At 42.4% G+C, this 16,398-nt stretch overlaps 1 protein-coding gene across 2 annotated transcripts in view; it reads left to right on the top strand.

Moving 5' to 3' along the window:
• Positions 1-15,954, top strand: part of SNX19 (sorting nexin 19) — a 46,617-nt gene extending 30,663 nt beyond the window's left edge. Inside the window, exons 9-11 of one of the 2 annotated variants that reach the window (XM_016185039.2) lie at positions 11,922-12,106; positions 12,803-12,890; positions 14,403-15,954. In XM_016185039.2, the coding sequence (XP_016040525.1) occupies positions 11,922-12,106; positions 12,803-12,890; positions 14,403-14,535 (406 nt within the window). In that variant the 3' untranslated portion in view covers positions 14,536-15,954. Of the gene's footprint in view, positions 1-11,921; positions 12,107-12,802; positions 12,891-14,402 lie in introns of those variants that run through there. The other variant, XR_009546806.1, reaches the window with a different exon arrangement.
• Positions 15,955-16,398: the final 444 nt, after the last annotated feature.

Genomic DNA, 16,398 nt, shown 5'->3' with positions numbered 1-16,398 from the left:
AGCCTTTGTTCACTTCAACTATAGTGGTTGTTTTCCCACTTTCTCCCAACTATTCACACAGCATAATTTAGAACCCTAGTATGTGTGGTTATTTAAGTAGATCCCCAACTCTTTCAAATCACGACTGAGCATACATTACAACCTATAACCTCTAGGGGCTGGTTAGTGGCACACCTGGTAGAGCACACACATTACCATGCTCCAGGATCCTGGTTCAAGCCCCTAGTCAGTCCCCTCCTGCAGTGGACAAGCTTCACAGGCAATGGAGCAGTGCTGCAGGTATTTCTTCCTTTCTCTGTCTCTGTCTCTCACTCTCAAGCTCTATCAAAAAAAAAAAAGCCTCTGGGAATGGTGGAGTTATGTAAGCACTGAGCCCCAGTGATAACCCTTATGGCAAAATAAATCAGTTTATATATCTGTAGGACTTGGAGCCAACCCTATGTATTTAAATTGAGCACACACTTCTATTCCTCTAGCCCTGCTCTCTGTCTTCTGCTGCCATCATGGTTTACATCCAGAGCAGAGCTTGAGGAAACTGCTAAAGATCTTGTTGTGGAGACCATGAAATCCCTACCTTTTGCCATCCTTTGTGTCTTGTCTTTCTCCTTGATACTCCTGCTGTTTCGCTCCTTCTCCATATATATATTTACCAGTGGAATGGGTGGCCTTTTTAAATTGCCTGCCCTTTTTCCACCTGCCTCCCAATGAAGGAGTCAGGGTAACTACCTAGTGACCAAGATGAAGCCAGGCTTGCCAACCACATTGATCCAGTGAAAGAAGGGGGATGAGGGGGGGGGGGGCAGACATTTTTGGATCCTGTAGTCTCTACAGTTTAAGCTTCGTTGCTTAGTCTTTGTAGAGGCCTACGTTTTTGGAAAGATTCTGAAATGCAATCTTCAAATGGCCCATAATTTCATGGGGTCCTTCCTATATCTTTTTAAACAACTAACTCTCTTCACTCCCCTCCCCTACCCTCCCTCCCTTCCTTTCCCTTCTCTCTCTTCTGATATTTACTTCTCAACTTTCCAGCAGGAGAATGGGCTTATGAAAGGGAAAACTGAAGCCAAGACTCATTCAAGAGGCTGAGGAAACTGTTGGTTGTAAGAAAGCTATCCTGCTCCTGCTTTTTTATAGGGCAGACAACTCTTTGTCAGTCATCTAAAAAAGCGTAACTTTGATTTGCCTAGCTATAGTCTATCAGGCCTGATTTTTCAGTGCTGGATTCTGCTGCATTGGTTAGCAATTTTATATGGGGCTGAAAAAGGTTGATCTCAGGGATTCAGAGGGGCTCAAGATTTGTGTCCTAAGTTTTCAAGTTGGAACTGTAAGGGTGTCGCAGTACTCAAATCTGGAGCAGATTTCCAGAGTCCTCCTTTTGTAGTAAGTTTTGTTTTCCCCATGAGCCAAGAACCCCCAAAAGTTCCCCTCTCCTTCTATCCTCATTTGTAAGAAATGTAATCTTTGTTTTGGTCTTTCTCTCTCTTTTTTTTTTTTCCTCAAACATTTTACTACCTTCTTTTCTTCTTACTAATTTTCAAGTGATATGTTGGAATCAGTTTGATGCCGCTCCATCCATCAGGGCCACTTCCCAAAATACATGTGTGATTCAGTCTTCATTTCCCCTTCACTTTTGTTTGATTTTCAGTCTCTTCTATTCCTGGGCCTATTTCCCAGGAAAACTGACAGAAACATAGAGTGCTAGTGACTGTCTCTCTTCTCTAGGATTTGCAGAGCATGCCGGTATAAAGCACGAGTAACCCATCCTCTTGCCTTCCATCTCTCTTCCCTGTCAGAGAAACATATAACCAAGTGAAAATTGCCCACTTGATGCTTTTTGCCAAGTGAATTCTTAATTTTAGTTCAGCTGACTTACTAGCCGTGTATACGTCACATCAAATCTACCCTACGGCTGGTATATATTAACACATTGTTTAATTTTAATTTTAGCCTAAACAAAAGATCGTTAGGAAAATCAGTCTTCCAGATGTTTATATAAATACATACAAATGCCAAATACAAAGGGGTGTTTTGTTCGCTCTACTTTTAGATGTTCTTATTAACGAGTTAGCATTGTTTTATGAAATCATCAGGCCTCAGAAATACTTTCATACCCAAACTGGGTGCATGTGAGTCACCACACACATACCCACCAAAGTTCTGTGTCCCTCCCCATCTTCTCCTCCTCCAACATCTTACTCCTCACATTGTATGTCCCTTGCTATTATTATTTACTGTGTTATCTTCCTCCTCCCGAGTACCAGTAATGAAGAGCTCACTGTTCTGCTCTTTTGCTCCTTTAAATACTGGGAAGTTTGGTTTCTACACGATCACTAAGAAGCATTCATCTGGAGATGAACAATTTTTTTTTCCCTTAAAAAAAAATAAATAAATGTAGTTGGTCCTGACATTTATCTCTGGAAGTTTCTGAAGCGAAGTATCAACTAGGTGGTTTGTGAAAAGTGAGGAAGAGAAATAGTGAGCCCTAGATAGAAGTCTGTGTGCCCTGTCTGATTAGCGTAGTTTTTCTCTTTAGTAGTATTATTAGACCATTAAACAGAGAGAATGCAGTGATAACTTTCTTGTATAAGGCTTTCAACAAGCTTTTGCCGTGTGCACATCTGTTTGAACACAAGACCTGAACTATACTTTTCAGTAATTTGTGCCAGTTTAAAGTACAGTTGAGGCCTTGTGTATACACAGGCAGTGTTCTACTGGTAGGCATTTTTCTTCAGGTAAGGAAACTTAAGTCATTTGTGCCAGTTGGACATTGCTCACTCCTTCTTTGTATTTTTTTGTTTTTCAGATAGAAACTAGAGGCAGAGAGAGTGAGCAGAACCACACCACTGAATCTTCCTCCAGTGCTGTGAGGACCAGGCTGATACCTGGATTGTGCGCACGGCAGAGCAGCACACTCTCCAAATGAGCCGTTGGCTTATCAGAAAAGGCATGATGCCTTTTTGCATAGAACTAGACAGAAAAATAAGTCATGACTTTTCTTGCAACCCAATATTTTGCTCGCCCTAATGCTCATGTCCTTATCATGTTTGTTCGCCTTTGCTGATGCCTCCAGGTTTACCACTGGGGCTTAGCGCTGTCACAAGTTCATTGCTCAAAGCAGCCATATATATATATATTTTTTTTTTCTTTTTAATTTCCTTTCAATAGAGAATGAGAAACAGGGAAAGAATGAGGGGCCGGGTGCTGGTGCACCTGGCTGAGCACTATGTTACAAAGTGCCAGGACCCAGATCGAGCCCTTGATACTCTCCTGCAGGGGGAAAGCTTTGTGAATGGTGAAGTAGTGCTGCTGGTGTCTCTCTTTCTCCCCATCTCCCCCTACTCTCTCGATTTCTGACTGTCTCTATTTAGTAAATAAGTATAATTTAAAATTAAAAGAGAGGGAGAGAAAGAGAGAGGGAATGAGAAGGACAGACATTGCAGTTGCTGCACAGCTCCCTCACCTGAGAAGCTTCCCGCTCCCCAACAGGCACTGCCATGTGGTCCTTACAGTGAGCCACCTAACCCCTCCCTCATCACCTCCACCCACCCATACAGTTTTTATCAGTAAGTTTGTAAGTAAGGAAATCTCACTGGTGTGATTGATGCCAGGGATGAGACATAAGACCGAGATTGTACAAAATTTAGCAAGTTTAAAATCAAAGGCACAAAAACAACAAGATGAAATTAACAAAAGCAGATCATTTAAGATTGGAATTTAGATTTTTCTAAAAACATTGCCCACGTACAAAAGAGGAAGATCAGGTTATAGGGTCATATGGGGTGTGTGTGTGTGTGTGTGTGTGTGTGTGTGTGTGTGTAGATATATTAGATATATGTACGAGGATTTAGGGTTCTAGTTGATGGCAAAAACTATGAGTCAGTGCTTTGAAGTGTGTGTTCCTTACAAGCCAGTACAGTCTTTGTATTAACAGAAGTACAGTGTTTAGATCAAGGAAGAGTCTAATCCTCCACATTCTTGGTTGACCAGGACATATCTGGAAGTTGTGTTTGGTTCCTGGTACTTCATTTCAAGGGAAAATAGTAAAGCCGCACACAGCCAAGGGGTGGAACCAGGATAGAGAATTCATTTCACTACTTCACTTCTTAGACATGTATTATATAGTTTTTTAATGAGTTAAAAATGAGTTAATAGTTTTTTATAGCTTATAAGGCTGGCAGAATTAAGGATGTTTTCCTAATTGTGAAGAGCTGAGTTGAAGTATGCAGAGTGCTGTCTTTGGGAAGAGATATTTCACCGTAGCACTTCAGTACCTCCTGTTAGCTCCAGAGGATCCACGTGGAGTCAATGATCAGAACTTACAAGGAGGCTATTTTGGTGCCTATATGTATCTATAACTTCCAGAATTAAGCAAATTCTTCAGGTCCACATTCTGCTCCCCCACCCCCATCTTTCACTTGATAGGACAGAAAGGAATTGAGAGGAGAGGAACGAAGATAGGGAGAAAGAGAGCCGCCTGCCCCCCTGCAAGGTAGGGACCAGGAACCTGAACCCAGATCCTTGCACATAGTAATGTCTATACTCAGCCAGGTGTGTCACCACCCAGCCCACCCACCAACCCCCCACCCCTGCCCTATCACATTCCAGATTGACAGCAGAGCTAAAATAAAAGCCCAACTTTCCGGATTGAGAGGCAGACCCCTTAGCTATGCCATAACACTACATGGGCCTGGGGTTGACTTTGAGAGGAAGTAATACTATGATAACCTCTACATCTCCTTCCAGCTCTAAATACATATGTTCCCATAGATCTCTTGTTAAGAAGTGCTCACTTTTGGTTCTTGGTGTGAGAAGTATGAATTGGTGAGAGTGGAAAAAGATAAATTCTTGGGGCCAGCTGGTGGCACACCTGGTTGAACGTACATGTTACAAGGACCCAAGTTTGAGCCCCCTGTTTCCACCTGCAGGGAGAAAGCTTAGTGAGTGGTAAAACAGTGTTGCAGGTGTCTCTCTGTCTGTCTCCCTCCCTACCTCCCCCTTCCCTCTAGATTTCTGGCTGTCTCTATCCAATAAGTAAAGATAAAGGCTTTTTTAAAAAAGTAAAAAAAAGAAAAAGATAACCTCTCAGGTTCAGCAGGTGATTTCTTTTAACTCCCTCTCTTGATTAAAAATGCTACCATTCTCAATATATTGTTTGAAACGTCATGCCACATTTTACATTCTAATACATCATGACTTTTCCAATAACCCCATAAATATACTGGCTCTCTATATATAACTTGTACATTACTAACTTAAAGAAAAACTGTCCATGTAAAAGAATGGAACTCAGGCTCTTAAACTATGATATTATGCTGTTAGTATATTTAGTCTTCCCTGAAATCACATGTGGGTTCATGATTTAAACTATGGGGGAAAAAAAGAATTGTTTAGACATCGTAGTGCTTATTTAAAGAAAGAAACAAAAGTTTCTCTCCCTTGAAATTTGTTTCCTCTTCATTCTTCTCCCAACACAGGGCAGGAAAGGTTAGTGACATCAGAGGGCAACTTGCTGAACTTTCTCAGACGCAGCTGAGTACATGGGTTTGGGTAGTTATGGAGTATGAAGGCCAGGAACCTCCCCTTTGCAGGCAGAAGGACTGAGGGCTTGGACCTGAGTCCTTACACATGGTAGCATATGTACTCTACCAGGTGCAGCATCTATCGGGCCTCTGTTTTTTCTAGTCTATAATTTATTTAGATATTTGTAAATGTCACCAAGTGCAAAACTGATTACCTGGCCTCTTCTGGCATTCAAGCCCACAATTGAAAAAAAGACTGCCAGAACCAACAGTTTTATTTTTTTAATTTTATTTATATATTTTTTATTTAAGAAAGGATAAATTAACAAAACCACAGGGTAGGAAGGGTGCAACTCCACACAATTCCCACCACCCAATCTCCATATCCCATCCCCTCCCCTGATAGCTTTCCCATTCTCTATCCCTCTGGGAGCATGGACCCAGGGTCTTTGTGGGTTGCAGAAGGTGGAAGGTTGGCTTCTGTAATTACTTCCTCGCTGAACATGGGCATTGACTGGTTGATCCATATTTCCAGTCTGCCTCTCTCTTTCCCTAGTAGGTTGGGTCTCTGGGGAAGCGGAGCTCCAGGACACATTGGTGGGGTCTTTAGTCCAGGGAAGCCTGGCCGGCGTCCTGATGACATCTGGAACCTGGTGACTGAAAAGAGAGTTAACATACAAAGCCAAACAAATTGTTGAGCAATCATGGACCCAAAGCTTGGAATAGTGGAGAGGAAGTGTTAGGGGGATACTCACTGCAAACTCTAGTGTACTTCTGCTTTCAGGTATATATTTTGCAGTAGTTTATGGATACGTGTGAACATATGCTCTCTCTTACAGAAACTGGTGTATATCTAGGTTTTGGGACTTTGTTAGAAAGTGAACCACCTGAAATGGAATTAGAGTATACTATGAAAGGAAAGGTCTCACCCGAGTAATGAAGCTGAAGGGTTGTCATTCCATACATGAAGTCTCTGGACACAGTCTGAAGTGAAGCATGTTGAGGTGGCAATCGTTGTGTTGGTCAGGTTGTGATCGGCAGATGCAATATTATTTGATATGGATTGGGAGAGGCATACGGGAAAGTGGGCCCTATCCAAGGGTTCCAGGACTGGGGGAAGTAGAGGCTCTATAGTGGAGATGTGAGGTTCCTGCTGTCTTAGGGTTCCAAAAGACAATCGATAGTTAATGTTATCATCACATTATTTGGTAATTGGGTTAACTTTGAAAAGTCCTTTTGTTAGGGTTTGCTGTACAGTATCCAGTATCTTGTATATAGCTGTGCTATTGGTTGCTTCTGAAGAACCAACAGTTTTAAATGATGGTGTCCCACGTACCCCGAGTCTAACATGATTGCCAACTTGGGTTGATTTTTGTTCGTCAGTGGACAGACAGCAGAGTCTGGAAACATTTTTTGATTGTCACATGACAGTCCTCAACAACAAAGAATTAGCAGTCCAGAACAGCACAGCATTAGTGCCAAGGTTAGAAAGCCCTGTAAAGAAAAACAAAATGAGTTAAGCTTCTACTCTGCTGTAGTTCTAGTTAGAATGATGGAGGCTTTACCCTAATCTTTTTCTTTTTTAAAAAACCTTTTTCTTTGAACTGTATTTAGTATGTTAAGATAAACCCAGTGGATAAAAAGAGTACAAGGAAAAAGTCTGTGGTGTTCTTTCATAGACAACACCAGGTATTTTTGTTACACTACTCTTTTTGCCCTTATGAACATTTTTTTTAATGTTATGATTTCATCTTTCTTCTCTGTTACTCCCAAAAAAACACACTTACTTGAGGCCCCTCCTTAGCTATAGCAGCTCTCATGGGCAAGAGCTCAAGGGAATTTAACTATTTAGATAAACTATGTTCCTTAAAGCTTTCTCCCCTTCCTGGTGAGATTTGATTCTGTTGTTTGACCTTTTGCTAACTTTGAAGTACCATCTTAAGCTCTAGTTTTAAACTATCTCCTTTTTAGTCACAGCTTCATTCCTCTATCTGCAGCTATTTCAGGTCAGGTTCCTCTGAACATGGAACTAGACGTGCGCTCCCTATGTAATGGAGTGCCCTAATCTCCACAACCACCCTCCTTCCATGTCTGGCATCAGAGAAGCTCTTAGATGTCTCAGTGTCAATCTGGTTTTTTTTTTTTCTCCTTTTATTGGCTATTCTTGGGTTCCCTAATCAGACTTTCATGTGCTCTGAATCATTTTAAGATGGACTGACAGAATAGACTTGGTTTGACTTTATTTTACTTTATTTTCCTCCTCATTTGGGTAAAAAGTAAGATGATAGAAGCACGCCTTTCAAAATCAAATATGAGGACTTGGAATCATAGTGGAAAATAGAATAAAACCTATCCTGTTTGAGACAGTTCTCCCCCATGTTTATTTCAGCTCCTTTACCTCATGTGTCTCATATTACGTAAACAGTAGTATTTGTATTTAGCAAATGATTTCATTTATAGTAGTCAAGAGAGGTGTGTGTACCCACTTTGAAATTTTAGCTTTCTGTTAATGTGATACCAGCAGATTCCAGAAACAGATGCTGGAAAAGTTCCTGTAATACACTGAGTTTCAGGCATAAATTCCGCTCTTCTTACTTCAAGAGAACTATAGAGACTCAAATTCCTTTTTAACCTCCCCACTCCTGGTTTAAGAACAGAAAAACGCCATGGGGAATAGAGAGATGAAGAGAACTTACCTCGTGAAGAGGAGTCAAGGCATCAATCTCTCTTTTAACACTGCAATGCCTAATCACTTCATTTTTCCCACTCTGGCTCAGTTTCAGAGTAAGCTGAATAGTAGAACTAAGGGAATTAATAAAGTTAGATGAAGGGCTAGGACTTGTCCATAGAACAGTGCACATGGCCTTGGTTTCAATTCATAGCACTACATGGGAGCACCATAGTATCATGGAAACTATACAGATGGTGGAATTGTGCTGTGATAGCTCCTACCTCTCTACCCCTCTCTCTCCATCGTGAGTATAAAGAGTGGAAAAGAAATGCTGGTCCTGGAGTGGTGGAATCACTCATGTACGAGGCCCAGAAACCACACACAAAAATAATTATTTCTAGATGAAGGCCAGATGGTAGGTAGCACACCTAGGTAAGCACACACATTGCAGTGTACAAGGGCCCAGGTTCAAGCCCCTGGTCCCCACCTGCAGGGGGAAAAGTTTCACAAGTAGTAAAGCAGTGCTGCAGGTGTCTGTCTCTCGCCCTCTCTATTTCTCCCCCTGCCCTTTCAATTTTTCTGTCTCTATACAGTAATAAATGAATAATTTAAAAAAGACATTCTGTGTAATCAATGAAACACTAGTAGTTCACCTGCAGTTCACAAATTGTTGTGTATTTTGTGAGGAGTAGGGCACTCCCAGGAAGGGAGTATTAGAAGTGGTGGTGGTTTACTTCTGTTAGGTTTTATCATAGTTTTCCTTCCAGATTGGGTTGTTCATCATCCATGATGAGACACTTCTGTTTCTCAGAAGTTCTGTCAGTAAGACAGGTCATCTGTCCTTAAATTTGTCCACAAGGTAAGGGATAAGGACGTGAACAGGTTGATCTCAGATGTCTTAAGACAAAGCCTTTGTTTTCTCAGAGGAAAAGGTGTAGGATGAAACTGGGCAAGAGGAGAAACCAGAAAAGACAGTGAATATTTAAATCTGTCTGATACAAATGTGTTTGTGTCTTCAACCTTGGTGTTCTGAATAAGTAAATAAATAAGGAAAATGGAAACTGCAGCACTTGCGAGTAAAAGCCATTTCTATACAGGATGTCTAATTTATTTCTGCCATTTGCATAAGTTTTTTTATTTCAGGAGGCCAACTCAGTTCTTCTGTTTATAATATTGGACAGTGACTTTCTTTTGTCCGTAGTTGATATTTTACTTCAGATGTCTGCCCTCTTTGTTCTGCTTAAGCTTCCACAGTTTTGGGTTTTATTTTTTGTTTTGTTTGTTTGTTGTGTTTTATTTTAGTCACTGACTCTTACCATCAAGGTCTTATTTCTTTTTCCATTTTTGTAAACTTTGGTTCTTCTTCTTCCCAACTTTCCCATTTAAAGTTTGGTAAGTTGTCATCTCTTAGACTTATATAATTTTAAAAATTTATATTTTGCCACATGTTAATATTTGTGTGCACACAGCATGTGTGCATGAGATGCAAAGTCGCCATGGAAGAGAGCAGTGTGGAGGTCCCCATTCCCACCTTGGTGAACTCAAACCATCAGACCTAGGCTCTCACACATACCAGAAGATGGCTGGGGTGCCCAGATAGACCAGTGTGTGTTGTGCTCAGTCTAGGAAGAGAGTTGGGTTGATTCTGAGAGTTCAGTTCAATTTGGAGAGTTCAAGGATCTTTCTTACTCAAGAGGACCAAAATGTGTACAAACTCAGTCTTAACCTGTATCTGTGGATGAAAAACTTAGCCAGAAATAATCCAGATGGAAGAAATTCCTCCTGTTTTCCTTCAAAAATTTAAAGATTTGTTTTTTCAAGTCTGCCTCTCAGATCACTCAGATGAGACCCTAGTGCACATCACTCACCTGATCAAATGTCATACAAGTACTGATTTGAGATGAAGGAGGCGGGAACTTGGATTAAGAGAGTTAGGCCACCTGAGTCCCTGCAGAGAACCTGATCGTGTCATTGGATCCATCTTTCTTTGGTGACTGTCTTCTGTAAATAGGAGCCGGCATTCTTGCTACGGGATCCCTTCCACCAGGCTTCTTGGGCGCACTGAATGAAAAGGTCTATAAAAAGAAGATGTAGCCCTGATAATAACAGATACAAGCATGATAGCTATTTTGAGCAAGAGCAGCTTTGTACCGCTCTTGATCTCCATCGATGTCTGCCATCTTTGCCCTGCCATCACCTTTCAGACTTCCTATTCTTAGAATCGTCTGTGAGCCCTGCACTTGGGCTTGCAGCCCCCAATGCTGGAATGCCTGGTGTGAGCGGAATGCAGACTGTCTGGCAGAGTGGAGGTTAAATAAAGTTTGCCTTGGCAGTCCCTCTACTCTTGGATGGCTGGCAAATAGCTTGGGTTTAGAGAAATGGCATGAGCTGCCACATGTTAGGGGGCCAAGTCGGAGTGTTCCATGTATGGGAAGTGGTTGACTGACCATTCTCTACAGTCATAATTGCTCAGGGCTCAACTACAGTTCACACTGAGGAGACCTCAACAGTATTACACCTCTACTGGTGACCATATATGGCTATGAAAAAGTGTAGAAACAGTGGTCCTGGAGGTGGCACAGTGGTTAAAGTGTTGGGCACTCAAGCTTGACGTCCTGGGTTTGATCTTCAACAGTACATGTACCAGAGAGATGTCTGGTTTCCTCTCTCACTCTCTCTCTCCCCCCCCCATCCTTCTCCTAAATAAATAATTTAAAAAAGAATAGGAACAAACCAGAAGGTGGCACTAAAGAATGAGGTTGAAACACTTTGTAGGCCATATACAGGTAGTACATCACTCCCCTCAAGAGTCATTTCTGGAAGTAAGACAAAATGGGAAATGCTCATTATAAGAACAATTGCAAGTAGGGCTGAGGAGATAGCATAATTGTTATGCCAAAAGACTTTCATGCCTAAGGCAATAAAGGTTCCAGGTTCAATCCCCAGTGCCACCATAAGTCAGAGCTGAGCAGTGCTCTGGTTAAATAAATAAATGTCAGTAAATCAAAAACATTTTGTCAGCACCAAGTTACTGTCACTTTTTATTTTTAAAGTACAAGACATAGAACTCATGATGTTTGTGATCAAGCTCTAAACACAAGAAAATAATTCATATTCCAAAGTTAGACACTAGTGCCAAGCCTGTGCTGTACAACTAAGTAGTGAAAGAGGTCTGAATGGAGAAAGAACATTTCTAGGTGGACGGGTGAAGAAGGATTTCTGGAGGAGGTGTGGTTTAAACAGGTTTTGCTAAGGGCAAGCTTCTGGAGAAGAGAGTACCTCGGTGAGAGGGCTGACTCTTAATAAGAATGAAGGTTAGATATAGAAAATCCTCTGTACAGGTCAACAGGACCTGAAGACTAATTGGACAAGGGCAGAGTAACAAAAGTAATGGGTCTGTGTAAAATCAACAAACCCTTATTGCGAAGGTTCTGCGTGTATACATTATTGAGAAATTGCCATGCTTTCCACAGAGGAGACTAGTATTGATCAGAGACAGGCCACTTTCATGTTCTCTTTATAAATCCACTAATACATGCAGAATACTTAGCAACCACTCGGTAAATAAGAGTGTTGTTATTTCTCTTATTAATATCTTCAAATTCTGTGATTCCTAAACTACTGAGTTGACTTTGTTTCCTGTGTGACAGTTGGTGCTGACTCTGCATTGTCCTGTCCGATGGCTCACATTATTTCTATCTTGCTGTGCCTCCTTCTTTCTTCCAACACAGGTGGCTGGAGGTACAGGTGGCTAATCTGACATGTCCACAACACTGGGTGCAGTACCTTCGACTTCTTCGGGAGTCCATCTGGCCTGGAGGAGTTTTGCCTAAGTATCCAAGGCCTGTAAGGACCCACGAGCAGAAGATGGCCACCGAGAAACAGGCTTTGCAGAGCCTCATGGGAGTCCTGCCAGGTAATTGGAAAAAGGGATTGACATTACTGATAAGTATCCCTTTCTCATCCTGCTTTGCCACCATTGCCCCATATATACCCTTCCTTATGTTTAAAAGGACTGTGGCTCCAAAGTGTGAGGGTCTAATATTTCTCAGGTTAGTTGGGGGATGATCTGGACTATGGTTCTTTGCCCCCTGCCCAAGTATTGCTGGGAAAATACATTTTGGAAGAGTGACCCATTTTACAGAAGATCAGCCTTAATATATTTGGGATCATTAAGTTTTTTCTTCCTCAGCAGTAGAGAAGAACAAACTCTCAAAAGGACTTGTATCTTTGTATAATTTGTTCGAGGGCAGGGGAAGGCAGTATGTGGCCTATGACTATGCTCTGATAACCAGGATACAGTAGTGAACTCTTAGCATCAGTGGACAATTTTATTTACTCTGACTTCAGCACTGTTCTCCAGCCTAAACTGTTATATCAATTGAAGTGTCTGCATTTTAGTGGTAAGTGGTGAGTTATTTCGTGATTTAGACACTTAACATTTTTTGTTTAGTTTTTCCCTGTTTTCTGATGATTTATTTGACTGTGTGGTTAAGAGGTAGACCAGAAATTTCCACTTCATCAAAAGACAGCATATATCCTGAGGAGATAATCTCTAGAACATAAGGCTTCAAAGGTGGCACTAATGTCATATCTGTTTTTTCCTCTTTAGATATCATAGTAGAAATCCTTGGAGCGAACAAATGCCGGCTAAGCTGGAATCTAGTCTTGAAGTCCCTGCAGCAGCCCCTTATCAACAGGTAGGCTGAACAGTGCTGCCCATCATAGTGTCTGCATGCCCCAGGGTGCTTAGTGCGAAACCCACCTTGAAAGGGATGGGGCTACAAGCTTTCATTTCTTTTTCCCCATGAAATTTTAAACTTTATTTAGGAAAATTGAAAACACTCACATGTTGGAGTACCTGTGGGGAGTGAGAGAGAAAGAGAGAATGAGCGAGCCATTCACTTATATGTTGGCAGGCCCACCTAGGCAGAGAGACCAAGCTTTCCTCTCCTGGGCCCCAACTACAGAGCAGATATCCAGGTCCACACTAGCTAATCAGTGCTCATGATTCCAGCCTCTGAACAGCTTGCCAAGTGTTGACCACACCACTGTATGCATTTGGGAGAATTTGATGTGACCCCCCCCACACCCCCATGAAGCACTGAAAATGTCCTGTCACCTTCTGCATAAGTGCCTAATGCTCTATGGGATCTTTGCAGTAGCTGCCAACCCATGTGAATACTCAATATACATCCTCCATGTATATTGAGTATGGCAACCTCGACCGTGGTAGTTGACTTAGGTTCACAGTCTCATAGGAAATCTGCAATTAGGAGGAAAGTTGGAAGTGGTCTTTTATTGAATATAAAGTAGCTGAGATCATGGACTCTGATCAAAGGTTCAGAAGTGTTGGATAAACACTCTGGGAAAATTCAGAAGGGGGCCCAGGTGGTGGCACACCCGGTTAAGTGCACTTAGTACTAAGCCATGCAAGGAACAGGGTTTGAGCCCCCGTTCCCCACCTGCAGGGGTGGTGTTTCACAAGCAATGAAGCAGGTCTGCAAGTGTCTATTTTTCTCTCTCCTTTTCTGTCTCCCCCTCCCCTCTCAATTTCTCTCTTGAAATTGCTATGGAATAAAATTTAAAAAGAAAAGGAAAGGAGAAATGGACTCCAGGAGCTTCATAGTGCCAGCACTGAATCCCAGCAATAACCTCAAGGAAAAAAAAAAAGAGAGAGAGAGAGAGGAAAATCCAGAAGAGATTCCCTGGCTGAGGAATCGAATTCTAAAAAGTATTGAATACTCTTGCTCGTCTTTCATACCCTGTGCCCAAACAGGCTGTATCTGCTAGCTCTTGTTCCTTAATGGTCTTTGCTTCTGCCTTACTGCTTATATGAAGCTACTTATAAGTCTACAGTGAGTAATTCTGAAAAACAACTGTAGTCAGCAGCTCAGAAAATGCCTGTGAAATAGTATCACAGGTATTCTGTCTCCCTCATTGTTCTTCAGAGCTGCTCTAACGAGCTACTGTAACTACATCAATATGGTGTTTCCTAACATCTAGTCACAGGTAGTATTTCTGCCTTCACTGGGGAAGTAGCCCTTGAGAGGTCAACAAACTTCATTAGGTTATTGAGTTTGGAATCCACTAAAGGTATCTGTAGTGGCTGAGAGGGGGGAGGGGGGGGAAAAGTAATGTCATAAACAGGATCTGGTGTCTCTTGACTGAGCCAGACCCTCCTCTTAAGTTATTTTGTCCATTTGTTTCAGGCATTTGATTTACAGCCTTTGGGACATCATTCTGGAATCCCTGGATCTCACTGCCTGTGTTGAAAAGTCAACTACAGACACATCCTCCTCTGAGACCTTAGGCAACCCCAAGAAGATGGGTGTTTCCCCTTAGCCATAAGCTGTTCATTCATGTACATGTCAAAGGTTCGGATTGGAGAGATGCTCTGCTCCCCAGAGAGGAGTCCATGCCTGTTTGCCTCTAGAGCCAAGCTACATGTAGCTCAGAAGGCCAGTCTCAGCAGCTCAGTTCTCCCCATGCTGTAACAGGTGACAGGGTCTGTGTACCAAGTGCATGCTTGTACATTTTCATAGCTCACTCTTGTGGTTTAGACTGTCACTTGTGGGTAGGCCCTGCTTCCTAAGGAAAGTGAAGCTGCGAGGTAGAGGAATGAGCCCCTTTCCCTCCCCCTTTGCCCTCGTCCCTAGGATTGTCCGCCAGCCACCTGGCCTAGTATGTGCATGTACATAATCCACCAGCACACAAGCTCTAGATAGACCAGGGGGAAAAGTAGTTGCCCAATTTCCTTGGAGGAAGAGACAATCTTCTGAGTTCTGTCTCCACCAGGAAGCTGAAAATGCATACACGACTGTTCTTGGAAAGTCTTCCTAGTCTACCAGAATAGGGAAGGGAAACATTACTCAAAGCTCAAGGCTCCTTATTCATTGGCTGTTTGCCAGCACTTCAGCCCTGTGGAGGATGCCATTGAAGGTTGCTTCGCTGCGTGGTTACGCTTTTCCTGTGCCGAAAACTTCAAAGCAGGCTGCCAGCACTTCTAGTAGATCCACTCTACCCTCTGCACCCCTTCCTGAAAGGGAGTTGCACCACAGATTTGATTTATTAGCTCTTCTGTCTGCCCCCTTCCCAAGAGCAATTGAGTGGCCCTTGTGACCTTCTCTCTGTCTTCCTTGAACAAAGTTACGTACAAATTGTGTGTTCTGCCCAGTGCTTCCATTGGGAAGAGAAGCACTTGGCCCACAGCCGAGAAGCCCAGAGAGTAGAAAACCAAGGAGAAGGACAGGGTCTCTCCACACGTCTGTAGTAGAAAATGTTTTACTTTGAACCAGTGATCGTAGCAAACTTGCCAAGACTTGATTATGATTACCCACACAGAATCAAAAAAAAAAAAAAGCTTTTTACTTCCTATTCCATAAAGATCAAATTAATCTTTTAAGAAGACCGGTGGTGAAGCCAAGGTGGCTATATGAGGCTGAAGTGCTTGTTAGAAAGATGGAACAATCAGAAGAAATGTCTGGCAGAGAAAGAGATAGTAAAGTAACAAGGGTAGTGCCACCCATTGGATGCATGTGGGTGACCGGCAAGAGAGATCTGAAGACTGTCACCGGACATCCTTTACTCACTCCTTATCCTTTAGCTCATTTTATATATTAGTGCCCCACTGCTGCCAATTATGAATCCTCCCATTTGGAGAAGGGTTGGACCAACATGGGTGGAGTAGGTTGGAACTTGCATCAAGCTTTGCTTAGTCCCTGAAGTAGGCGATGCACAATTAAAGCGGTTTAACGGAAGAAAGCTGTGACATGTTTTTACTCCCCCACCACCACCTCCCGACACCCCTCCTTTGTAGACTTTTAGCCATAAATTGTGCTCTGATGTAATTAGGTGTTCTATTATTGCCCAAAGGCTAGATGATGCATGAGATAATGTCTAAGGGCACCTTCTAGTCTTAAAAGTTGATTCAGAGACATTACGGCTCCAAACTTCTCAAAGCATCCTCCTACCCTAGACACTCACAGGCAGAAGTCACTCAGTGTTTCTATCTTTGGTAAGTGTTTACGGGAGTGTGAGATTGCAGCAAGTCCAGCCTGACTTAGTGGAGCTGATCCTCTGCCGCATTTAGCTGGAGCCAAGCTATGCCTCAGGATAGGTGTGGGTGCCAGCCCTGCTTTCTGCTCCCCTTTCTTCCTCTGTGAGGTACCCTCAGATATACGTAGCCATTTTATTGTCTTGAATCTC

The sequence above is a fragment of the Erinaceus europaeus genome, chromosome 20, assembly GCF_950295315.1.
Source record: "Erinaceus europaeus chromosome 20, mEriEur2.1, whole genome shotgun sequence".
Taxonomy (NCBI): domain Eukaryota; kingdom Metazoa; phylum Chordata; class Mammalia; order Eulipotyphla; family Erinaceidae; genus Erinaceus; species Erinaceus europaeus.
Note: the sequence above shows the minus strand (reverse complement) of the source record. Positions and strands in the feature narration are given on the sequence as shown.